The sequence below is a fragment of the Pararge aegeria genome, chromosome 27 (genome assembly GCF_905163445.1).
Source record: "Pararge aegeria chromosome 27, ilParAegt1.1, whole genome shotgun sequence".
Classification (NCBI taxonomy): domain Eukaryota; kingdom Metazoa; phylum Arthropoda; class Insecta; order Lepidoptera; family Nymphalidae; genus Pararge; species Pararge aegeria.
The window spans coordinates 3,195,780-3,223,191 of NC_053206.1; the positions used below are offsets into that span (position 1 = coordinate 3,195,780).

The 27,412-nt window shown below is 44.5% G+C and overlaps 2 protein-coding genes across 2 annotated transcripts; one reads left to right on the forward strand and one right to left on the reverse strand.

Annotated features, from left to right (window-relative positions):
• Positions 1 to 4,973: 4,973 nt before the first annotated feature.
• Positions 4,974 to 10,022, reverse strand: LOC120635545. The gene is made up of 3 exons (XM_039906561.1): positions 9,866 to 10,022; positions 5,064 to 5,772; positions 4,974 to 4,980 (listed from the first exon to the last, which is right to left on the reverse strand). Exons 1-3 carry the CDS (start codon positions 10,020 to 10,022, stop codon positions 4,974 to 4,976), a joined length of 873 nt encoding a protein of 290 aa, XP_039762495.1.
• Positions 10,023 to 10,363: 341 nt separating this feature from the next.
• On the forward strand, positions 10,364 to 26,805 carry LOC120635724. Its single transcript, XM_039906850.1, has 4 exons — positions 10,364 to 11,874; positions 16,987 to 17,092; positions 25,091 to 25,906; positions 26,036 to 26,805. The coding sequence occupies exons 1-4, from the start codon at positions 10,438 to 10,440 to the stop codon at positions 26,140 to 26,142; spliced, it is 2,466 nt and encodes an 821-aa protein (XP_039762784.1). The 5' UTR covers positions 10,364 to 10,437; the 3' UTR covers positions 26,143 to 26,805.
• The last annotated feature ends 607 nt before the right edge of the window (positions 26,806 to 27,412 follow it).

Sequence of the window (27,412 nt, forward strand, 5' to 3'; positions counted from 1 at the left end):
GTTTCTCGGTTGAGGTGCTCACCACTAGGGGATGTCCGCAGGGCGGGGTTCTCTCGCCCCTGCTTTGGACCCTTGCGGTGGACAATCTATTGCACAAGATGGCTAACTTGCACTTTGATGTCCAAGGATACGCTGATGACTTGGTGGTCACTGTGCGAGGAGCATGTCAGGACACCCTCTCCCATCGCATGCAAAGAGCACTCAACACTATTGAAAAATGGTGCATAGAGAACGAACTTACAGTTAATGCTGACAAAACTGTAATAATACCGTTCACTAGGAAACGTAAGATTAACAACCTTAAGCCACCCAAGCTGAACAACATAAGTATCCCATTCTCGGAAGAGGTCAAATACCTGGGAGTTACACTTGACAAGAAAATGACCTGGAACTCCCACATAGATGGCGTACTTAAAAAAGCAAAATCAGCACTGGGGATCTGCGGTCGGCTGGCGGGGAACAGATGGGGTATGAAACCCAAGATAACCCTCTGGCTCTACACAGCCATTGTGAGACCTATTGTGTCTTACGCATCCGTGGTTTGGAGTAGTAAGACGATGCAGGTAAGAACCCAGAACAAGCTAAGCAGTCTACAACGCTCAGCCTGCTTGCTCATAACAGGAGCCATGAGCACCACCCCTGGGGCTGCTCTGGATGCTTTGCTGAATCTCCCTCCTCTTCACCTACATGTTAGGAAGGAGGCGAAGGCTTGCATGTACAGGCTCACCAGCCAGGGTGTGGTAAACTGGCTCTCACGAGAACTGAGGCATCTTCATAACTCAGTTCTTGAGATACCTGTTTTGGGGATGCCCACAGACTCAACAACTCCAAAACTTAATTTTCTCAGGCAATATACTGTGGAAATTCCAAACCGTATTGACTGGCTTGAAAACCGGATCACCTGGAAACCGGGGAGCCTTAAGTGGTACACAGACGGCTCCAAGTCGGGTAGTAACGTAGGATGCGGAATATTTGAAGAGACCACCAGGGTAGGGCGTCAACGTAACCTGGGTGTCTACGCCTCCATATTCCAAGCAGAGGTCTTCGCAATAATTGAATGTGCGGAAACCTGTCTGCTAAAGAACTACAAAAACAAAACTATTTATATCCATTCGGATAGTCAGGCTGCACTTTCTGCTCTATCTTCTGAGGTTCTAAACTCAAAGCTGGTAGAAAACTGCAGACAATTACTGAATACTCTGGCGCTAAAAAACAGGGTCATTCTACGCTGGGTTCCTGGCCATAAGGGGATCATCGGTAACGAAATGGCCGATGAACTTGCAAAGTCAGGCGCTTTGGAGAAGCAGATTGGCCCTGAGCCGGTCTGCGGAATACCCAAAAGCCTTTATTTTTTTTTTTTTTTTGACGCTGGGAAATGTGTTTATGCATCCCCTCCGGAAACAGCGCATCCGAAGCTGCGCCGTTTCCGGAGGGGTATGTGGGACTCACTGGCATAAAGCGGCCAGAATACCCACTAAAACCCAGCGATGTTCCTACTCGTCGCCTAGTGACTGGGACATGGGAACACTTGCGCAATCTTCCACATCCCAGCCAGCGGCGTCTGCCGAGGCAGACCCTCCACAGGGGGACCTTTTCGAGGTCTCCAAACTCCGTCAGAGGCGTACCAGGAACATTCGGTGCGCCTCCCGACTCGAGGACGTTTCTCGTCGGGCGACCGATACCTCAAATCAGTCGCCCGAGGCTCCTCGTTAGGGTGGCAGGTGGCGTTCGTGAGCACGTCGCCTGCGACCCGCTCTTCGGCGACGGAGAGGATGCGCGACTGCGTCCTCCTCCCGCCGCCGTTCCGCTGCCTCCTTCTGCGTCATGACCTCCTCACAGAAGGAGGCGACGGCGTTCCAGGACCTCTCGCCGCTCACCATGGCGCGAACAACGGTGGGCAGCGAGAGATCGGGACCAACTATTGCCACGAGTGCGGCTCGCTGAATCGACCACTGGACGCACGAGTCCAGTGTGTGCTGTGCCGAGTCCTCGGCGTAACCGCACTCTTGGCACACCTCTGTGGGCTCACGTCTTGCGACCTTGCACAGATACCTCCCGAAGCATCCGTGCCCAGAGAGGATCTGCACAAGGTGGAAAGACAGAGAGCCGTGCTTCCGGCCCGTCCAGAGCTCGAGGACGGGCTGGATCGCCTCGATCGTACGGTGGCCGGCCGTCGGCGCAAGAAGCCGCTCCCGCCAAAGAGCGACGAGATGGGCCTCCGCCGTCGACCGCCACGCACGATCACTCACCGGCGCAGGGTGCTCCCCCCTCATCCGGGCATCCACCCTCCGCCAGTATGCGCTCGAGAGCATTTCGGCGTCCAAATCCCATGGCGGGGTCCCCGCCAATACACAGGCTGCCTCGCACGATATGGTGCGATACCCCCGTATCACTCTCACTGCCATGACCCTCTGCGGTTTTCGCAACAGGGCCCGAGTCAGAGCAGTCAGAGTGTCCGACCAAACGGGCGCCCCGTAGAGCGCCATGGACCGCACCACGCCCGTGTATAGGCGGCGACACCGCGAGCTCGGTCCGCCCAAGTTTGGCAGGAGCCGACTCAGGGCTCCAGCGGCTCCCACGAGCTTTGGGAGAAGACGCCGAAAGTGCTCTTCAAACGTCCATCGGCTGTCGAGGACGAGTCCTAGGTACTTCATCGTACGCTCAACACCGATGGAAACTCCACCCACCACCAATTCGGACCGGGCAGGGGGCGCTCTTCGAGGCCCATGAAAGCACAGGGCCTCAGATTTGTGCAAGGCTACCTCCAGACTCAAAGTCCGAATTCTGGCTACGATATGGGCCACGCCGGCTGTGGCCCTACACCGAGCCTCTCGGAAGTTGCTGCCGCGAGCCGTCAGGAGGGTATCGGCAGCGTAGCAGATCACGTCAACGCCCCCCAGAACGGCTCCGCGCAGCACCCAGTCGTACCCGATGTTCCACAGGAGAGGCCCAAGAACCGAACCCTGTGGAACACCGCACGTCATTTCCCTCTCTGACCAGCCCCCGCTGGTCGGGTACCCGACCGATCGCTCAGAGAGGTAGGCCGCAACGATCCTCCTGAGGTAGAGAGGAACCGCATGGTACCTCAACGCCTCCCTAATGCAGCCCCAGGGTTGTTGAAGGCATTGGCAATGTCAAGAGACACTGCCACCAACACCTCGCCCCGGGACACCGCACTGTCCGCTAGGGCCCTCACACGCGCTATTGCGTCCATTGTGGACCTCCAACACCTCGTCCAGCAGCACAATCGGTCGGTACGCCGACGGTTCGTGGGCCGGGCGTCCATCCTTCCGGAGCAGAACCAGTTTCCCTATTTTCCACTCTCCCGGAAACTGACCCTGCTCGAGACATGCACTAAACAAGGCCCGGACCCACGACTCGAGCGGCCCTAAGGCTAGAGCCCAGGCACGGCCGGGGATGCCGTCGGGGCCTGGGGCGGTGTTTCTCGCGCGCATGCGCAGCACCGCCGCCCGCAACTCTCCCTCTGTAACTGCGGGTGCGCCCGGGCTCCAGTCTCTCTCTACAATGGGAGGCGCCATACGAGGTGCCTCGCGTTCGGCTCTGTTTGGAAACAGAGCCGCAACCACCGACTCCAAGACAAGAGGCTGGAGACTCTGCGTGAGTGGAGGGGCCCAAGATCGGAGTTTTTTACGGACGGCCTTGTATTGCCTTCCGAATGGGTCACCATCCAATGTCGCCAGCATCTCGTCGTCAGCCAGATCTTTGGCAACGCCGATGGCCGTACGCAGCAACCTAACCGCGTCCCTGTAGAGAGAGTTGAGCCGCTCCTCTTCCATCAGGTTGCGTCTTCTCCGCCGGCGGCAACGGGTGTATTGGCGTCTCGCCGCCACGCAAGATCTGCGCAGCAACGTGAGCTCTTCAGACCACCAATACACCGCTCGCTTCGAGGGGACAGAGTGTACTCTCGGCATGGCCCCGTCACAGATATGTGACATTGCCACGCCGAGACGTGCCACTTCCCCTTCAACTTCTACCACGTTGCCCTCTGGAGGTGCGGAAAACCACGCCTCAACGAGGGCAACCTCGACCAAAAAGTCCCGGTCCATGCGAGACAGCGACCAACGAGGACCGTCCTCTCGGGTTGGAGCGCTCGGGATACTTGAACTCGCGGAGATGTCGAACCTCACGTATCGGTGGTCCGACAACGTCTCCACGTTTTCAAGTACCTCCCAGCCCCGAACACGGCGCGCCAGGGCAGCATCTGCAAAAGTGACGTCCACAATGGAGCCACCCTGTTGCCGCACGCATGTGTTGACCGACCCTCGGTTTAAGATCGTGAGGCCAGTCGCTGTCGCCCATTCCTCCAGCTCTCGTCCACGCGGATCTGTCGCTGGACACCCCCATGCCACAGATTTAGCATTAAGGTCCCCAGCGACAAGAACGCGGCCGGAGCGTCTTCTGTTTATAAGGAGGCCGACTTCAGCAAGAAACTGCTCGAAGTCAGCGAGACTCTTATTCGGCGAGAAGTACACTCCAACCACCATTACGTCGTCAATAAAGGCCGAGACGTATCCCCGACCTCGCACTACATTAACGAAGGCCGGGGAGCCCACTATGGACCGGGACGTCATGGCTACAACTCCGTCCGTATCTCCCACCCAATTATCCCCAGAAGGGACGCGGTAGGGCTCAGCTACCACGGCTACGTGGATCGACCACTGCGCCATGCTCTGGAAAAGGAGGTCCTGAGCTCTGGCGCAGTGGTTGATATTCGCCTGGAGGAGGTTCAGGTCCATTATTAGTCCTCGGCCATTGGAACCTCCTCAGTCCCCTGCTGCGTTTCCGCTTGCTGAGGTGAGCAAGAAGACTGCTCAGTAGCCTGGCCTGCCTTCCCTCTCTTCTTCTTGCCCTTCTGTGGGGATACGCAGGACTTGCTGCCCACGCGAAGCTCCGCCGGTCTGCCATCCGCCGCACAGACCACGCAATGTGGTGAAGCGGAGCATTCACGGGCCTTATGACCTGGTCGGCCGCAGCGATAGCACAAACCACTGCGGTCGACTCCTGCCTTGCACTGGGCACCCATGTGCCCCGGTGCCAGGCACCGATAGCACATCAAGGGCCGGGCGTCCAGCAACTTCACTTGCGCAGACACCCATCCCACGAGGAGCCTTCCTCCTGCTACCACCTTCTTGGCAGCTGCAACGGGACAGTGCACTAACACTGCCCCTAGCCCGTCGTAGCCACAAACAACTTCGCCAGCCCGCACTTGCTCGACGGGACATCCTCCTACCGTTGCCACCGCAGCGATAACCTCGGCGCTGGTGACGGAGTCGTCCAGGCCTGTGATCCGCAGGTCAACAGACTTCGAAGGCCTAGATATCCGAACGACCTCGTCACCCAAGACCTCTCTGAGCTTTGTAGCCAAGGAGTCCGCCTTCTCAGCACTGGAGGCCCCAGGGAATTCGAACAGGCGGCCTCCTGTCGCCGCCTTACGAAGTCTGACTCCTTGAGCACCAATGTCTGCTGCGTTTATATTCGCTTTCGCAGCGGCAATGACTTTTGCATAAGTCGCGCCTCTTTGTTCCGCCCCCGGTTGCAGCGTCAATACTACTGCTGATGACCGAGGTGTGCGGAGTTTGCTGGCGCGACTTTTCACTTCAGGCCGTGTCTTAGGACCCACCTTCGTCCATTCCGTTGACTGGCTCTTTCCCTGGTGTGGACCGGACTCCTGACCCCCTTTCTTTCTCCGTTTATTCTTCTTCTTTCTCTTCTTTCCCGCGGAAGGGGGGGTAGAAGAGGAAGCAGAAGGGTCTGGTGCCCTCCGCGATCGTGTCTGACTCGACGTGGATCAATACCCAAAAGCCTGGCGCAACTCACCCTACAAACCTATTGTAATTACCACACACTCATTCGCTGGAGACAACTCCAAGGAATGAACCATTCTCGAGCGCTAATAAGACCATTCAACAAAAGGGCCGCCTCTGAGGCATTAGCACTCAACAGAAAAAACCTATGCATTCTAGTGCGAGCGCTTACACATGTTCAACCTAAAGCTGCAGGACACAGATCTGTGTAGACTCTGTAAGGAGGCTGCGGAGACGCCGCTGCATAAACGCAGCACTCTTTTGGGGAAACACATAATGCAACCAGAGGATGCTAAATTTCTTCCAGCAAGGAAAGTGCTGCTTTTCCTGAAGGCGACCAACGCTTGCTGGGAGATCTAGACAGCGGCGTCACAATAGATCGTAGCCGGTCGACGTGACACCAGGGACCAGACGAACCTGAGCCGCAAGCAGAAGAAGAAGAAGATGACCATCGATAATTTCCTCCTATTTAAAAGAATCTCGGCTTTAGCTAAGCGAATGTTCAAAAAAAAAAAGAGGAAAGGATGGATTCGATTTTGCCAAAACTTATCTCCCCGGACTCCTGCGACTTTATTATGGAAAGCTATTAAACGCTTTCGAGGATCCTTCCTTCCCTGCGACTATTCCAGTAATGATACGTCTGTTTGGCTTAAGACATTTATTGATAACCTGGCTCCTTCTTCCGTCCCTTGCTTAAATTTGCTGCTAATAGCCGTCCTAATAGATTCGACGAACCATTTTCATGGTCGGAACTCCTGGCTTCTCTGAACCACTTGAGACATTCCTCCCCAGCTCCAGATAATATCCCCTACTCACTTCTATCTAACTCCGGGCCACTCACTAATAAAATGTTTTTAGACATGGTTAATAGCTTTTTTGATCGGGGATTTGTTCCGGAATCATGGAAAAAACAAATTGTTCTCCCCATTCGAAAACCTGGAAAAGATCCTCTTTCTCCTTCCTCCTATCGTCCCATTGCTTTGTCTTGCTGTTTATTAAAAATAATGGAACATATGATAAAGAAACGGTTGGAATGGTTTGTAGAATCCAAAAAGTTATTGGCCAGAAGCCAATTTGGATTCCGCAAAGGAATGGGTACTATGGATAGCTTGTCTATTTTGACCACTGATATCAGGATCGCTCTGACTAATAATGAGTTTCTTGTTGGGGTGTTTCTCGACATATCTTCGGCGTACGACAATGTGATACTCTCCTTACTCAGAGATAAACTATCTAAGCTGAGTTTGCCTGAGAAGTTGACTCATTTTATATGCAACTTCTTGATGGAAAGAACTATAGAGGCACGGTGACTCTCATTCTCGCCCAAGACTTATTTGGAAAGGACTCCCTCAGGGTTCTGTGTTAAGTAAGCCCTCTACTATATAGTCTTTATACTCACGACCTTGAAGAGTCCGTCATCCCGTTCTGCAATGTCTTACAATATGCTGATGACTTAGCCCTGTACTCCTCTTCCCTCTCGGTCTAGGTTGCTTCTAACAGTCTCAACCAAGCTCTTTTTTATTTAGGCGAGTGGCTATCTTCACATGGGCTATCATTATCGATTTCCAAAAGCATTGTGGTAATTTTTACTAGGAAGAGAGTCATTCCCCCTATAGAAATAGCCTTTGACAATGAACTGATCCCCACTAGCAACAAAGTTAAATTTTTGGGAGTTATCTTGGACTCGCGTCTTTCCGGGACCCATCACATAAATTATACAGTTCATAAATGTCAATCAAACATTAATATCCTGAGGTGCCTATCAGGGGTGTGGTGGGGGGCCCACCCATACTCCCAGAAACTGCTATATAATGCCATTGTTCGCAGTGTACTGGATTATGGTGCCTATATCTTGGAACCCTGCAGCAAGGTTGCAATAGGCAAAATGGACAGAGTTCAGTATCAGTCTCTTAGAACTATCCTGGGAGCTATGAAATCATCTCCAACTAACTCTCTTCAAGTAGAAGCAGTGGACTCTCCCCTTTTTCTTCGTAGACAATACTTGGCTGATCGTTTCTTTTACAGATTAGCTTCACTCTCTGGCCATCCTCTGATACCCAAACTTTGTGAACTCTCCTCTTTGATTCCTGGTAATGGATTCTGGTCAAACAAGCCTGTACCGTGTCTAATAAATAGCTTCCGCAAATACAACAATCTACCTGATCCAACTTTCTCTGGCTCAATGTGTCCTCTTTATTGCACTCCCTATGACGCCTTAATTTTTCAACCGAATATTGTTCTTGATTCCGGAATTGCAAAAAAACAACCCGGGGCCAATGAACTTTTCTACAGTATCATCGACAGGTTTTGGCGTGAATGGACGATGATATTCACCGATTCTTCTAAGCTCACGATAAGTGGCGCTGTAGGCTCGGCAGTATGGATTCCTAAGGACTCCAATATTCTGAACGTCAAATGCCCCCCTCATACATCGGTATTCACTGGAGAGTTGGTGGCTATTCTAGAAGCAATAAAGTATGTAGTCTCTCACGGGATAAACAGAGTAATTAAAAATATAATATAATGTAAATTGTTGATGTTGGAAAAGAGCAACTGCTGAGTTTCTTGCCGGCTTCTTCTCGGTAGAATCTGCCTTCCGAACCGGTGGTAGAATCACTACAAACAGACAGACTTGACGTTTCAAAAGTGCTTATATTAGGCCTACTTGAAATAAATGAATTTTGAATTTTGAATTTTGAATTTTGAATTATTTTCTCGGATTCACTGAGTGGCCTTCAGACCATTAACGCCAATCAGTTTGCATCTAAAAACACTTACCCCCTTGTTCTGCTTATCAGGCAGTCTCTTTTAGATTGCCATCTTCGCAACATTAAGGTCACGTTAGCTTGGATCCCCGGCCACTCGGGGATCCAAGGAAATGAGACTGTCGACTCTTATGCTAAAGAAGCCGTAGAAACAGGCAGTCTGGAACATTACCACTGCTTCTTTTACGATCTTTTTTCCTTGGCCAAATCCGAACTTGATTCGGGCTGGCAGCGCCATTACGACCGTTCGAAATTAATTAAAGGTCGCTATTACAGTGACATCCAACCCTCCATCCCAACTAAGCCATGGTTCTTCCGCTACCGCCTTGTTGACAAACAGACGACGTCGGTCATCTACAGACTTCGTATTGGTCACACATGTACACCCTCACGCCTGCGTAGATGGGGTATTATCCAATCCCCCATCTGTGTATGTGGCCTTGAGGAAGGCACTGCAGACCACATCCTTTTCAATTACCCAAACAGATCAGTTTCCCTGTACAACATTCTGCCTTCCTGTGTGCCCAAACCCATAGATCTTAAATCTCTTCTGTTCCTTTCATCAATCAACAAAAAAGTTCTAAATTCCTTAATTAAATTTATTCATTCACAAAAAATTAAACTCTAAACTGCCGATTGCTTGCTCCTCTTCTGTTTTTTCCCTTTGTTTTTTATAGTCTGTGTTTATAGATGTAACCTGTATGTTTTGTACTGTTTTGTGATGTTTATATGTCTTGTGTTTGTTTTTCCCATCGTGCACATCAAAACCACTCTGTAGAGTCCGTACGGGTTCATTTTTATAACCGATCAATCTCACCATAATATACTGTGCTATTTTCAGGAGTCATTGGCAGTAATGGTCGCTATCTTAAAAGTGACCCGGTTGCCATAAACAAAAGTTGAAGTTGAAGTTGAAGTTGAAATAATAATATTTTATAATTGAAGATATTAAATGGTAAGTTGTTAAGGCATTGAAAATCAAGTAGTAAAATAATCACAAAATGCATTATTTTGTACTCTTCTTATTTATTGGCTTGATGGGCTGCCAGAAAGAGCCACTTATAAAGTGTTCTTTTTGCAAAGATTTGTCAGATGCAGCTACTGACCTCTATTATTAACAAGTGGACTGGTCACTGGTATTAAACATCTCGGTATAGAAGCAATTTGATTTTGTCAAATTTAGCGCTGATAGCTATGGTGAAGGTACTCTGAACTAACGTTAGTGATGGTACAGTTTTAGAATACCGATAACGATCCAAGACTTATGCTACTAACTGAATAAAGTTATTTGCAGATGCAGGATCACTGATTTTTTAAATGAGGCGTGGATTTTCTCTTCTAGTGGTCGCTTGCGACCAAAGAAAGTCGGCGTAGTCTGTGGGATTTCTACATGCTCCCCTGGATCAGGGGGCATGGGAGGAGCTACCTCCATGTTCCCCCAGCTTGGAACTTCGGCGGACGAATACAAGCAAGCACTTACCAACAACAAATATTGCACAAAATATAAACACAAAACTATATTATATTTTACACCAAAGTCTCTTTGACCCGTGCGTTAATCACAGCTATTAAAAATACACTCGAAACAGTTATTATTTTTGTAACCGAAAATTTTATATACGCGGCGGCATAAATATTCGTGTTTCGCGCCATCTTTGATAGTGGAAGTCATTGGCGCTATGGCTTGCTTATTTGTCGTTGAGTGTGGCATTGACTGATTTTTAATCTGTAAATTGTGTGATTGAATTGAGTGGAAAAAAGTCTGTCTAAAAAAGTTGTTGATGCCTGCTTCGATACAATAAATTTAGCAAATTTTTCAATTTTCTGTTTATTACCTCTTTATTTTCATGTCAAGAAGCAACTGTAATGGAAACGCCAGAGATTCGTTTGAGTTGTACGAATCGGAGAAGATTAAAGGCTCGCCAGAAACCGAGAAGATTCTACGTGGTTTCCCAAAATTACCCTTAGTGGTTTGTGAGCGATTAGATATAACACCTTTACTGAAAATGCCGTTAGTTTTGAGAGAACCAACCTTTGTAGCCGTAGATCAAGTAGCTAATTTCAGCAAGAAATGTTCAGTGAGATTAAAGCGGGAAAATTTGTTGGAACTGAAAGAGGTATTCTTGAAGAGAAATCTCATAAAAAATGCTAGCTATGAGTGTAATATCTGTCAGAAGGTGTATCTGAGTGAGAAAAAGCTCTTAAACCATCAAGAGAATAAACATGTGATATTATGCTACAAGCCTAAAAATAAAATACGTAAGAAAGTGTCCTTTTCCGACCAAATTATAGTTCATGAAGTTAAAGAATACCACAGGTGTCGAAAGTGTCCCAAGATTTACGAAGATTATAACTCACTAAGGGTCCACATGAAGGAGTTCCATAAAAAGCGTAGGTGCTACATATGTTTCTATTGCTCAAAAGATTTTATAGACCGTATGTTCTTCAAAGTGCACATAAAACTGCACTGTGACTCGTGCGGGCTGCTCTTACCTAATAAAAAACAGTACATAGAACATAGACGTAGCACGTGCAAAACAGTAAAAAAATACGAATGTAAAACATGTCACATATCCTTATTTAACTTTCTGGATCTGAAAGACCACAGCTACGAACACTTAGGCCAGTTTTATATTTGTGATATTTGTAAGGACAGGTTCGATGACAAATGTGGTCTAACACACCATATAAAGTTCTTGCATTCTAAAAAACGGCCTGAATCTTTATACTCAAACCATTTTGTTGGTTCGGATAGGGTTTATGTTTGCAACTTTTGCGAACTAAGTACAGAGGAGAGGGTGACGATGGCTAAGCATGTTTCCACTTTTCCTGAATATGGAAAGTGTGCAATGACTGGTTATAAAGATTTTTACTTTTGTGATCAGTGCTTTGAAAAGTTCAGTACAGAAACTGATATGTTACAGCATAAGTGGACCCATTATTTGAAAACTACCAATATAAAGAATGAACTACCTAAACCTGTGACCCTTTTGAATATGAAAGGTTCTACTACAAATAGTACTCAGAATATACAAACAGTCAATGCACAAAATGTTACAGTGGCTTTATTGGATCATAATGCTCATACACCTAGAATTATTTATAATGCTAATGAAAAACTGCCAGCGTTTCTTCAACCCAGAGTTCTTGTGGAAAAACTTATTGTACCGCTAGAAACAAGTTCACCGGTCAACTTTAGCGATGTAACCAACTTAGATTTGAACTCGTTAAAGAAACCAATTATAGATCGAAAGAAGACTATCTTGTCAAAACATAGATGCGAGGTAAATTTTAACTTTAAATATTATTTATGAATAAGATTAATGCAACCTCTTTACATGTGACACAGCCTATGTAAATTTTCATCCTCTCCTATTTACGTTTTTGTGTTGTCATAATAGCAGGTTTCATAAGTTGGCGAGGACTTTTTGCATAATATGCAAAAAGTCCTCACCAACTTCTGGCCCACCATATTTTTTTTATTTGGTGTTATTGGTGTCTGACACATCTCTGGTCCATTTTCTTATTTAAGTTATACTATAGAGAGTGGGTCAGGTTAGATGTTTGTCTCTTAACCTTCCACACCTTGATTGCTCAAATGATCATCATGAAATTTCACACATATTTAACTTACATCCTAGAGATTGGCATAGTGTACTTTTTATCCAGAGAAAACTAACAGGATTTTTATAAAATGATACAAAAGTGGAAAGGTCCCCAGCTAGTCGACAGTAGTTATTGTCCAGGCCAAAACAAGATTGACAACCAAGCCATCTTCCTGACTTTGGGCGGGTTCTTAGAATTAATGGAGTTTTTGTTTAAAAAAAATAACCTCCTTGTCTTAGAGATTACATGATAATACCTCAAAATACTTGTGTATGAACGAGAAGGGCACACCTGGTCCCTGTCCCGCAGGCACACCACAGATTAAGCTGTTAATTCTGGTTATATGTAATTACTGGTTACATGTGATAACAAACGCTCCAGCTCACCAACTAACTATGGTTGGCAGAATGGTGGGTCTATGCTCTATAACCCTCTTCTATAACATAGGCATATGCCCAGCAGGGCTAGCAGTGGTGGGAGATAAAAATTTTATCCCCCCAATTATCCCCTGCCAAGGGATATAATGAACGTGCCCACATGCTAAATCACTGGAACATGGAATAGGAGAAGTTCACCCCCGTTTATTAATACACATATATTATTTGTATATTATTTACTCTTGTGTGCCAGTGCTCTGAGAGTTGATAAAGCTGTGGGAGAAGATAAATTTATATCCATAGGGATTAGGCTGTTGTCTACCACACTGGCCAAGTGCAAATTGGTAGACTTCACACACTGTTGAGAACATTATGGAGAACTCTCAGGCATGCAGGTTTGCATGCGATGTTTTCCTTCACTGTTGAAAGCAAGAGATATTTAAATTGCTTAAATTAAAACGCACATAACTCCAAAACTGGGGCTTGAACTTGGTCTTCACAAAAGGAAAACTGAAGGCAGTGATGGCCTAGTGGGTACTAGGCTATTACTGCTATGATAATATGTTGTGTCATTTTAGTTTTCTAGTATATTTGTTACATTATTTTGCTGCGTTTTATTATTGTTTTGTTTTTTATTTTTTCTTACCAGGACATTGTCTGGCATCATGTAGATGATTTCTATATTATTATTTATGCAACTGTTGAATACCTTTTTGATTTCTGTACACTTGTCTCTTCAATAATTTCCTTTATCAACCAGAGTGTAAGAAAATTAATATTCCTACATTGAAAACATTGTAGGGTTTCTTTCCCAGGGGATTTAAATATATAGGTTTTTTTTATCAAACATAGCTAATTATAAATAAACTTTGGTTAGAGTACCTCCATGGCAAGGGGCAAAGGCTGAGTCATTCACATTGACAATTGACAATTGGGGTAAGGACTTCACACTTGCCAAAGCATACAGGTACAGTCAACAGCTACGCGAACTTTTGTCTGAAGGGGTGTTATGTGTGGAATTAGAATAAGCTTGGTAATTTTTATGAATTTCAATTTGTAATAATCTTAACGCCTTCGCTATTATAAGTTGGCCGACTGGCGCAGCGTCGTGGCCGTGGGTTCGACTCCCACAACTGGAAAATGTTTGTGTGACGGACATGACTGTTTTTCAGTGTCTGGGTGTTTAAATGTATATTATATGTAGTTCTGTATATCATATTAATAAAAATATTCATCAGCTATCTTAGTACCCATAACACAAGCTACGCTTACTTTGGGGCTAGATGGCGATGTGTGTAAAGTCTTAGTATATTTATTATTATTTAAATATTAAAAAAAAAAAAGTGGAGGTCGTGAGAAATTTGGGAATTCTTATTTCTGAATTTTCTTTGGTCTGGTCTGGTGGGAGGCTTCGGTGGTGTCTAGCTACTAAACCACCAAAAATGATATCGCTTTGAAACCGATTAGGGTTACGGATGTAACATAAACTGCCATACCCATAAATGGTTAGTATATCTTAGATAGAACTAGCATCAACACTTGCTACCAGATAAGCTCACAGGCTACCGTGTAGTGGGAAGAAATTAAAAAAAAAAACAGGATATGATCATCTAGTGTTATCGTACATAAGTCTTTTGTAGTCATTTGTTTTCATTTTGGACGGACGAATGGCGCAGTGGGCAGCGACCATGTTTTCTGAGTCCAAGGCCTTCTAGAAATTACCACAGCATGCCTAATAATTAAAACTATCTAAAAGCTAATAAACGTATGAATGTGTGTGTGAATTCATTATACGCCTATTAAGGTCCCACTGCTGGGAACAGGCCTCTCGTAGGAGAGACGGTTCTAGAGCATAGACCCACCATGCTGCTTCAACGCTTGCTTGCGTTGATTCCGGGCTATTTAAATAACTAGGCTATTTCTTGCGCTTTTGGTCCGCGCTTCTTTCTTTGCCGTGGTTTTAAAGTTTGCTTTTCTGCATTCACAAAAGCACTGCCTACCCTAAAATTGATATATAACTCGTATTCCTACTATACGAGTACTTTTAAGCATTTTTGGCAATCTTCCCACTGAATGCATAGCCGTGTGTGCCGGGTGAGCAGAGTGCACGCCGCTGTTCTCGAACCGTTTAACTAACTCTATGCTATAAGTCAATTTGACTGCTTGCTTATGAAGGGTGGTTAGTGAGGACAAACAAACGAACAATCTGTCGCATTTATAATATTGGGTACAATTAGTTTTTTTTTAATTGGAACTCTTTAAATTGCGACCACGATCCATGCATCTGGGTCGAAATATCGACAAATCCAAAAATATTATCGTGGTATGTACCTGTTGAACTATCTTTAAGAAATGTTGGTCAACTACGAAAATCTTAGTTTAAAATCTTTAATTTTAAATTTAGAAGCGGTGTTAGCGCATTGGGTAGAACTTCGACTTCACTTTCGGGGGCCGAGTTCGAATCCCAGCACGCACCTCTCACTTTGCTAAGTTATGTACGTTTTAAGCAATCATAATGTCACTTGCTTCAGCGGTGAAGGAAAACATCGTGAGGAAACCTGCATGCTTGAGAGTTCTACATAATGTTCTCAAAGGTGTGGAGTCCACCAACCCGCACTGGGCTAACGTGGTGGACAACGGCCTTAACCCCTTCTCTTTGTGGGAGGAGACCCGTGGCCGGTAATTGGTTGACAGTGGCGTGCACTGGGTTTCTTACCAGGGTATGCATACAGCAGGAAAATTGCACAAAATGCCAAAAATCCGGGGTATATTTCAATTTTAGGGAATGCAGTGCTTTCGTGCATGTATGAAGTGCACGCTACGTAATTTAGATTCCATTATCGAGATTGCATTGCTTTTCAGTAGATTAGTATGTAATTTTATACTCAACAATTTTGGTCTGATTTACATTATTTTGTTATTTCCTTTGGCGTTGCTTACATAGTTTGCTATAACAATATTATTTGAATGTGCAATTTGTCATAATATACTTTATATACTACGCTATGCGAATGATGATTTTTGGTGTGATATATATATATATATATATATATATATATATATATATATATATATATTTATAATTAGGATTTGGCGTGATGTTAGAATCGAACGAATAAAAAAAATTTGGCGACCGCTAATGAGGTACTGCTATCCTTCAACCAGCATTAAATTATGTTTGCGGCCAATTAACACAGCGGGCGAATGGAAATACTGAATGGGCGAATTTTATACCAAGTAACGAATCGATAAAAGTTGTAGTCTCGTTATTCCCATGCTGCTACGAATATATATCTGAAGGTCATTAATAGTCGCCGTTTTCAAGATTTTCAGTAACCACATTATATTCGCTTTTAGTATACAGACATATTCGCTCGTTTAAATGCTATCAGTGTTTATTTTTTTTAATATGAGCTCTAATAAATTATATTTTTTAATATTATTTTTGACATAAAATGCGATTTTGCTCTACGTTAAAAGAGCACCAAGCAGGAGCACCAAAAATGACTTATTCATAATAAGGTTTTATAAAAATATTGATCCGTTGTTAGGACATCCTTTTAAGTTAATAATATACATGTGCTAGGACGTCCCGACCCTCCTAAGAAAATAGTGAAATTTCAACTAAATTATTGGATTATCAGGCAATAAAATATAAAATTAAATAACAAAAAAGTTCGTCGTGTGTGTTTGTGTGTGCGCGCGCGATCGTGCGTTTGTGTGTGTGCAATGTAGGAGTACATTTTCCATGTAATTAAAAGAAAAGCCCGCGACTCTTTTCGCAGAGTATAGCAAATTAAGCTTAATTTTGATAATATATCATGGATTTCCGCAAACTAACGCCTGCTTCTCTCCAATAAACTCTCTTTCGTCTAACTGAATGGATCACAAATTTAAATTACGGAGATTTTGAGGCTGTAAAGTAATTACATGGAAAATGTACTCCTACATTGCACACATACGCAGGATAGCGCGCACACACACACACAACGAAAATGATATACACCTTAAATATATTTGTTATAATGATAACCTTAAATGAATTACTAATTTTATGCAGCCTAGTAAACTGCACTACCAGTTTATTTTTACTTTTCAAAACTTTAATATTCAAAAAGCGATCCCTCTGCTATTACTTGACTAATAACTATATAATAATATCAAAATTGTTGAGTATATATATATAGTGGAAATAATATGTGTAGGTATATTATTTTCACTTGTGCGCCAATGCTAGGAGATTTGATGAAACTGTGGGACAAGATACATTTTTACCATTTCCTCCGGGAGAAAAATGTTTCCCACCCCTGATAGTAGTGCTGTCTAACTAACTTGTACTGGTATATAAAAAAAACTCAGCCAAATTACATAAGTTGCAAACGTCGGTAAATAATTTTCTCACGTCCTTTCCAGTTATGCTGCAAATACCTGTCCACAAACTACTGTCTCACGCGGCATATGATGGCCGTGCATGGAATAAGGAGAGAAAATAATTTCGATTGCCTCCACACAACTAGAGGTAATATATATATATATATATATATATAAATAGTCTGACTAATTGGTATATTTTGTAAATCATCTGTAATATGTGCTCAGTAGATCCATTAGGGATCTACTGAGCACATATAGTTTTATTTAATTAATAATAATATATAAACATTTTTGAATTCTCGTCATTTTGTTTGTTTATAAATGTACTATTTTATTACTAAAAGATTTTTGTTTTATATTATTTCCTTCTTTTGTTATTTGATAGATGCGAATGTCAGAGTTTACTTCTTAGATTTTTTTTTTTTATATTATAGACCGACACGTCACACTTGTTTGACGCAATGCAAAAAAAAAGATTAAGATTATTGACAAATAAATCTTATAATTATTTTAAAAAGAAAACCCCTTATTCATATCTTACAGAGTATATTTGATTAAGTATCTCTAATTACAGCAGGGGTTTTCAACCTTTTTAAGCTAGCAGCGCACTTACAAGTTATTTGTCGCGTCGCCCGCGCCATGATTGTTAACATAGATAGGTAGGGGACACCTGTTAGTTAGGCAAATAGGTGCAAAAAATAAAACATCCTCATTATAAAATTAATAAAACCATAATAAAAACTTTAATTTTAAAAAAGAAATAAGAATAAATAAACTACCCCAACAATGGATGGCTGAGCTTGGTGACCTCCACACATTTTTACAATTGGGCTAAGTCGTGACACGCTGCAAATAGACTATCAAAAAATAGTTTTTCTTGAATTTTTTGAAGTACAGTATAAGTGCATCGAGGTGCACCCCTGTACTTTATACTATTTTTTTTTTTTATTTTTTTTGGATTGTGTGTAGCTGATTAACCCTAATGATTTTAACAGCGTAACGCGGGCTTGTTGGCGAGCCTCGGAATGGGGCTCTGCCAGGAAGAGTTTGAACCCTAGGGCTCGAAGAAGCGAAGGGATCGTCGGCCTGAGGGCGCCTCATGTGAGGCCGAACCTCGGCTCAGGCGACGATTGGAGTGAAAGGGTTACGGACGGTGATTAATCCGCACGCTTCCGAGAACGTGGTGCGAGCCCACGTCCGGTTGACGTTAGAAGTCGGGGACCTCGTCTTCGCCGGCGAAGACGCTGTGCATAGGTTGATTGTGTGTTCTGATAGGGAGCATTGTCAGTAGTAATCTGATCGTCAGGGTCGTGAAGGATATGTTTAGGCCTCCTCTTGTTGAGAGTGGCGCTAAGGTTGGGTGAGTAAAAAGAAGCCGCAACTATGAGAGGGTTGGGATGTCGGATAGACTTCTCAAAGTAGATTTTCGAGAGTTTTTTAAAGTATTGAGCAATAGTGGGGAGTTTGAGATCTCTATGGAGATCGACGTTGCGTACGAACCAGGGGCACACAGTAGCGTTGCGCATGAAGCGGTTTTGGAGAGTCTGGAATCTCTTATATGCGGAGGGAGGGCGAAACGCGAAGGCGACGCTCGCATATGACATGATGGGGCGGACACAGGTTTTATAGAGTGTCACTTTATGACGAAGTGACAACTTGCTACGTCTGTTTAACATGGGGTAGAGTCTACCGAGAACGAAGGCAGCCTTGTTACGGGCTGCGCTAGTGTGATCTGCGAAGTTAAAGCGACTGTCAAAAGTTACACCCAAGTACTTGGCTGTCTTTTGCCACGGTATAGGACGGTTGAATAAGTTAAGGTCCCTTTTGTCCCTGAGGTCAGGGCGGGCTCGTCCAGTGAAAAGCACTGCTGTGCTTTTATCCGGATTCACCTCTATCCTCCATTGGCGAAACCAAGCGCCTAAGCGCTCGATGGCCTTTTGGAGGCGGGATATGATGCGAGGTATGGTTCGGTATGTTGTATAGAGGGCGGTGTCATCCGCAAATTGGGCTAGCTCTACGTAGGGGCTCTTTGGTATGTCGCTAGTGTAAAGCGCGTATAGGAGGGGTGATAGAACAGAGCCCTGAGGGACTCCGGCTCGTATGGGTCTGGTAGATGACAGAGTGCCATCTATCCGGTAACGGAAGGTGCGATCGCTCAGGTAGTCTCTTAGCAGTTGCAAGATTCTATCTGGGATGCCCTGGTCGTGAAGCTTATATATTAAGCCCGCATGCCAAACCTTGTCGAAAGCTTTGGCCACGTCGAAGAATACTGCTCCTGTGAGCAGCGGGTATCTTTTTTCAAAGAGACCTCTGGATATGTGCTCCGTCAGGCGGTGCACTTGGTGGATGCTAGAGTGTTTGGCTCGAAAGCCGAATTGCTCGTCGTTGAGAAGCTTTTTTGCTTCTACGATGGCTTTGAGTCGGGCCAGTATAATTCTCTCATAAACCTTTGCTAAGGAGTTGAGTAGACTAATCGGGCGGTAGCTGGTAGGGAGATTGGCGGGTTTGCCAGGTTTGCGTATACCTATAACTATTGCCTCTTTCCACTCCGTGGGGAAAGAGCATCCTGCCAGAAGGGCGTTGAATATTAGTACCAGTAGGTAAAATAGTTGTGGGGGAAGGCATTTTAATGCTTTATTGGTGATGTTGTCAGGACCGGGTGCTTTCTTTGAGTGCAGCTTGTTGACAATCGCTTGGACCTCGTCGACGGAGGTGGGAGCTATAGGGTCGCTGTCGGGAGAGGGGATACCAAGGCTACCAAGTTTGCTATTGACTAGCCTAACATGGTCGGGATCTATAGACACATTGCTAGGAGTGCATTGGGATTCTATTGTGTCTGCGAGGCATTCGGCCTTATCCGAATCTTCGAAGGCGGGTGGGAGATTTGGGCGTAAGAGCGGAGGGGTGGCTGAGATTTGGTCGGCTTTGAGAGCTCTCGCTAGGCCATAGTACGCAGTATGGGATGGCGTGAGCTCCCCTAGCTTTCTGTCCCATGAGTCGCTCCTCAGAATATCAAGGCGAGCCCTGAGTTTTCTTTGGAGTTTCCAGAGTTTCCTCCGGTTGTCGTCAGTCGGGTAACGGGCATGGGCTCTAGCTTGGGCATTTTTACGTGTCAGCAGCTGTCGAACATCCGCCGGCAATTCTCTACGACCGAAGTCGTTGGGAATTGTACGGGAACAGTCCTTCAGTGACTCACTAATGTGCTTCACAAAATGAGATACCGCACATTTGGCATCTTCTACTGAGTCTATAAATTCAGGGATTTCGGACAGGTGCACAGATTCGAGCGTCTTGAGTCTGTCTGTCAGACTTTTCCAGTCTACGATGGTTTTGGTAGAAACGGGAGTATCGGCTGGGGGTCCTAGCTGGAGTAGGACGGGACGATGGTCGGAGCTAAGCTCGTGTAGCACTTCTAAAGAATGCACATGGAGTGCGACGTTCTTTAGAATAGCTATGTCCAGTACGTCTGGTCTGTCGTTTGAGTTATTTTTAAACGGGTAGCGAGTGGGTTCGTCCGGGGCTAAGATATCAAAGCTTAGGTCGGGACAGAGGTTGTACAGTCTGTATAGTTGTCGTCCTCGTGTATTTAAGGCAAGGGAATTCCAGCTGGTATGTTTGGCGTTAAGATCTCCGCATAAGATGACGGAGCCGCCTAGAGCTAGAAGTGCGCGGAAATCACTTTCCAGCAAGTCTTTAGAGGGAGAGAGGTATACAGATGCTATGATGACCGACGTATGGCCGGTCATACTGACCTGACAAAGGGATGCTTCTATGTTGATTAAGTCGGGAGGTTCGAGAGGAGTACAGTGAAGAGACCTTTTAAAATATATTAAAGTTCCACCCAAAGCGGAGTGGGATCTGTCGTTTCTAATAACGTTATAATTTGATATTTTAGGCGTACGATTGCAAGGTTTAAGGAAGGTCTCTTGCACTAGGAATATGTCTAGTTGGCGTGCACAGGCAAATTCTCTAACTTCGTTAATCTGTTGGATAAGGCCGTTTGCATTGAAAAACGCGATTTTAAGAGATCGGGGTTTGTATCTACCTAATATTGACGTACTACCCATTATGGTGTAGTAGCTTCAATTGCCAGGATAAGGTCGGCGTGTTCGATGCAAGCAGTTAGCCTGCAGTAGTGTGGATCATTGAGCTTGCTCATGCAGAGAGCGAATTCAGCCCTGCCGAAGGTGGCTATGACCTTCATGAGGGATTTAACTGATTTGCTCTCTGTAATAGAGCCCGAGCCTGTGGGCTCTTTAGGAGCGGGTTGGCTGGGGGGAGCGGCTTTAGTCACTGTTGGTGGAGTAACCTTAGAGGCTGTGGTGGGTGCTGCCGACTTAGGCAGGGGTTTGTTCCAGGCGTTGGTGGCTGGAGCCGGCGCGGGAACAAATTTTTCGATAGGCCTCTGAGGCTGGGAAGGGGGATGTCTGCGGCCGGGGGGCTTACTGCCACGTAAGGGCTTGCGCGGGGCTTTCGGACATCCGCGATAGTTCGCGGGATGACCTTCCGTCTGGCAAAGGACGCAGCTAGGCTGCCCTACCGTTTTGTCCTTGCGAAGACAATCGGCAGTGCCATGATCGCCGAGGCACTTGACGCACCTAGGGCGGGCATGGCAATTGCGGGCAGAGTGGCCGTAAAGTTTGCAGCGATGGCACTGGCCGATCGCGCCGCGATTACGGGGAGTTTCTACCCTGAGGCCTGTGAGGCGACATATCGAGCGGACATCGAATATGGCTTTGCCCTGAGGGCTGAGATCCAAAATTACAAGGCACAGCTCGTAGGGAGTCTTTGTTTTATTATGGTACATACGATGTACCTCTTGTACTGGCAGGTCTTTGGACAGAAGGTCCTCTTTGATATGCTCTGCAGAGAGCTCTACGGGAAGGCCACGGATGACGACACGTAGGGTGCGTTCATCCTCTAGAGCGTAGGAGTGGAATCCTACATTCTCATGGCGAAGGAGGGCCGAAAGTTGCCGATGGTCGGTTGAGCTGGGACATTGGACTCTGATGCCAATGTTCGTTGAGCGAGCTCCGTTAAAGGAGATGTTCGCGGCGTCTATAAGTGGAATAATACGTTCCCAGGCAGATTTCTCTCTAATAAATAGAAGTGGGACTCGCTCGCGGCGTTCGTCGGTCATTGGAGAGTCTTCAGACTCATCGCAGTTTTCGACAACGGTCTGTGAAGGAGAGGGAGCGGGGGAGGGACTGGCCGTTGTTGCCTTAGTGGTTGCCCGCTTAGGTGGGTTGGCCGTGGTTGCCTTCAGCTTACGCTTCTGGCGCTTTGAAGCGACGGTTTGAAAACCATCGTCTTCCATATCGGAAGAGGCGGGTGCAGCCACAAAGTTTTGCTTCGTGGTCTGCGGTTGCGGCTCTGACTCCATTGCAGATTGCTCGGAGGGGTCGGGGGACAGGGGTGTTTCCAGGAATCCCAGAGGGGTGTCCTGCGGGGAAGGGGCGGGGGTTACCACATTGGGTCATGAACTGACTCAGGTAGTCGGGGTTTCTTACCTGCAGGTCCTTGATGAGGGCCTGTAGGTTGAAATTAGCATTTAACGCGGCCATAGTGGCCGCGGAATTCAAAATACAGTGCCTCCCTGCCGAAGCAGGGAGGTGAGTTCCTAAGGTGTGGCCCTAATGAGCCCTCGCCTTTAGGTGACGAGTGTGAGTACCTATGGTAATTATTCTAGTGTACTTACAGAATCCTAGACCCTGGAACTAAACTAAACTAACCACAACGCAGAAACACACACAATCGGACACTACTTGGAGCACGCGAAGAAGATCGCACCGCTAGGAGCGATAGACGAGACATCCGTACTGGACGGGCGCCGGAACCGAACTTGTACTTTATACGGCGCCCAGGTTGGGAAGCCCTGAATTAAAGCATAACTCAAACATCAAACCTTTTGATCCTTTAATTTAACTTTATTATTTTCTTCTATCTTCATTCTTCTTGACACTTACTGAAAGATCTGTTCCTTTTAATTCCCGAAGTTGTCATAATTCTTGTGTTATCTTGAATCTTCCTAATTTTCATTTTTAATTGAATCGCCACTCGAACTGATGTCGACCACAGATTATGCATAATTCTGGCCAGTCTAAACGAAGATCGTTTTTTTTTTAAATTAACGTATAGGCAAAGGCAGTTTTGTTAGCATGATGGTAAGGGGGCGTCCATAAATTACGTTAGGTGTTTTTTTTTTTAATTTTCTGTCCCTCCCTCCCCGGTGAGATGTCGTGAGATTTTATTCAACCCAACCGGTGGGTTTCAAAATTGAGCTTCTTGCTATAAAACAAATATGGTGGTTTGACAGTCAGTAAATGTCGTCGAAGTATTAATGATTTTTTTTTTCGAGCGAATTAGTATTTGACGTTAATCGTATTACGATTACGCTTAAGATTCAATCTTAAGTTCAATCTGGATTAAATGAACCAAAATAGTATAATTTTTTTTGTTTCAATCAGAAACAAAATTGCGTAATGTTTGCCCCCCCTTTCTCCAAATTAAGATTAGATGAGATTTGACTCGACCCCCTCCCCCCCTTGAACATCTCACGTATTTTATGAACGCCCCCTAATTTGTTTTAGTTCTGAACATATTTATATAGTATTCTTCCTGTAAGGAAAAGGCAAAGGTACAACGGCAGGGTGATTACGTATCTCGCGACAGCAATGCGACAGGCGTAAATCTTGCAAACACTGCTGTCAAACGTCACTTTTCCATACAATAAATAAAAAAAAGTAATCAAATCAACACGATATATATATATATATATATATATATATATATATAGATAATTTATGTATATCTTATATCATTAAACGAGCAATTCTTGTATATATATAATTGGAATCTCGGAATCGGCTCCAACGATTTTCATGAAATACATACCAGGGGGTTTCGGGGGCTATAAATCTATCTAGCTAGGATTCATTTTTAGAAAATGTCATTTTATTTGTGTTTTCCGTTAATAAACGATTTGGTGCAAAGAAGTTGCACGGGTCAGCTAGTATATGTATATATATGACTAGCTTCTAGCCCGCGACTTCGTCTGCGTAGACTTCAGAATTGGGTCTGAAGCTTAGCTCGTTAACAATTTTTAATGTTACCACGGGAACTATTTGAGAGATCGGTATAGAAAGTACACGTCCTTTTCCATTGCATAAGTGTAATGCATTCCAAAGCTGTCCGCCCGCGGCCTAGCTCGTAAACCATTTTCAATTTTCCCTCGGGAGCGTTCTGAGGAATCGGTATAAAAGGTAGCCTATGTTCTTTTCCATGCGAAAGTAAATTAAAATATCACTTGCTTCAACGTTTAAGGAAAAAATCATAGGGAAATCTGCATGCAAGAGATTTCTTCGTAATGTTCCCAAAGGTGTGCGGAGTCCACCAATCCGCACTGGGCCAGCGTGGTGGACAGCGACCTTAACTCCTTTACATTGTGGGACGAGACCCATTATCTGTAGTGGGCCGGTAAAGGGTTGGTACCGGTAAATTGACACAGGGTGGCCCATCGTACGACGTGTTCCTCGCATGCGTGGCTATGTTTATAAGAGGCGGTTTTCAACTCACTATCATGCAGTGGCGTGCACTTCATACATGCATAAAAGCACTGCCTACCCTAAAATTTATAAAAAACTCGTATGGGAGGAGGATTTTTGCCGTTTTATACAATTTCCCCGCTGTATGCATACCCTGGTAAGAAACCCAACTGCTATCATGTGGGATTTCTTACAAACTTTAATTTAATTTCCCTGATTGTCATTGTTACTTGAACCCTACCCCAAAAATTTTATAACACAACAAACACAAACACGCACTCACACACACACACACTAACACAGACACACTTACTAACTATTTTTTAAAACTACATAATAGTAATGTCTTAATTTCAATCTGTCTATGTATGTTCCGGGGGCGAGGGCTGGTTATCCTTAACACAGATAAAATCTAGCTAGGAGACGCAACTCATTATATGTGCAATTTCGATGAAAGAAATAAACGATATTATTATTATTATTATTAACTGTTAGTTCCGTAAACTATTAAAAAAACTAACCGACAACCAAACAGAACTTCTAATACTCCACAACTTAAGCTATTCATTAACTGTTTACAATGTGGATGTTTTTTTAAGGTACACTTCACTGCAGCGATTGCGAAGAAGATTTCGACCTACCCTCGTTATTTGAAAATCATAACTGCATCGGAGTACCACTCCAAGATTCAAGCCTGGAAATACAACTCAATACGAGTGCGTTCAGCCATCACAACGGCTTCGATGACATAAGCATAGATATTGAAGAGGATTACATCAACTCTATCGATTTTGATATACCTGCACCGATAGTTGAGCTAACCGAATATGATAACGTCACTTTAGTCATCAACGGCGCCCACGAGCAGTTGAACAACGCAGCTGTTAGCGATGGTGTAAACGGGCAGTCGAGCAGCATTGTAGCTAGCGGTGACGACGGGCAGTTATACAGCCCGCAGTTGAACAATGTTGGGGTTAGCGGTAACATCAACGGGCAGTTCAACAACGTTGCAGTTGGTGGTAACGACGTGCAGTTGCATAGCCCACAGTTGAACGGATTTGCAGGAAGCTGTAACATCAACGCGCAGTTGGACCACGTTGAGGAAAGCGGTAACTTCAACGCGCAGTTGAATAACGTTGCAGTTGCTGGTAACGTGATGCAGTTATATATCCCGCAATTGAACAGTGTTGCAGTGAGTGGTGACATCGACTTGAATAATGTAGCAGTTAACGGTAACAACAACGGGCAGTTGCACAAAGTTGCAGTTGACGGTAACGACACTCAGTTATACAACGCGCCGTTGAACAACGTTGCAGTTAGTGGTAAAGATGTGCAGTGTTTTAACGAGCAGTTAATAAAGGTTGCAGTTAACGATAGTGGCAAGCAGTCTTTTACTGAGCAGATAACTCTGGACGGTAAGCAAAATGAAATAAATTTTCGTTGTATTATAACGGAGGTACCCATAGAGTTTTAGTAATTAACATTGTTTATAATTAACATAATATTTTACTAGGTTAACCATAAGGTTTCATTCGCTATTTTAGACAGTACATCTCAACACTCCACGTCATATAGCCTGCCTGCGCTATTTTTTCGTTTGTTGGTTAAACAGCGTATACAATTTTGGTATATGAAAAACTATCGGATATAAAGAAATCTCTCGTCACGGTGGTCGCACTCCTCCCAAATGCCTCGACGGATCTTCATGAAAATTGTATATTTGGTAGGTATGAGAATATGTATGTAAATTGTAAAGTATTAGGTATTTTTTGTATGTCACTGAATTGTCAAAAATTTCATATTTTATTTGGCGCTACTTTCCTGGGCATTACGACATTTGTATAAAAATATGTAACAAATACCTTGACATTGTTTTAGCGGAACCCCTAAGTTACTCCTAATAAAATTAGCTATCTACCAGTGAAAAACACGTCAAAATCGGTCCAGCCGTTTCGGAGATTAACTGAAACGAACTAACAGACAGACTCAATATCGTTTTTATTATGGATACCGTGTAGACTTACTTAAATAATTTCTATTTTGCCATTACTATAAAAGACTGCACCTCTATTAAGTTGTAAAGAAACGCTTAGCTTGTTGTATTCAGTTTATGATGGGAGGTCTAACTTACGACGACCTCCCGGAGCAACGGTGAGCGCTGTGAATTTAAATGGGAGGTCTCGGGTTCGATTCCCGACAGGGGTAATTTGGGAAATAATTTCTGAATTTTCTCTGGTCTTGTCTGGTGGGAGGCTTTGGCCTTGGCTAGTTACCATCCTACCGACAAAGACGTGCCGCTAGGCGATTTTAAAATGGCGGCCATTCTGAATACGTCATCAATTAATAAATGAAATTTTGTTTAGATTAAAAAATATATATATGATTTTTTTTTTTTTTTTTATATTGCTAGTTGTACCAGTAGCTTATAAGTTAACAAATCAACAAACTATTTCGCTTTATATATTAGTATCACTCAATTATTAATGTAAAATAAAATATTAAGTTACGAGTACGTTAGGTTATAAAGAAGTAACGAGATTTTACAATCGTTTTATAGCCTGCCTTAACAAGCAATAAGTTCTTTTAAGTTATTCCTAAGACAGATTCGGCGATCGAATAATCGTCTAAGTAGATTAATTAGTGCCAGAGATATTTTAAAAAATATTTATTAGTAGTAAAAAAAAGGTTTTTTTTATATAATCATAGTAGCCGTTTTATGTGCTGGGAGGTTTTGGCCGTGGCTAGTTACCATCCTGCCGACAAAGACGTGCCGCTAAACGATTTAGTGTTCCGGTGCGATGTCGCGTATAAACCTATTAGGGGTATGACTAGTGACTACCATACTCCCTAACAGGTTAGCCCGCTACCATCTTAGACTGCATCTCTTACCACCTGGTGAGATTGCAGTCAAGGGCCAACCT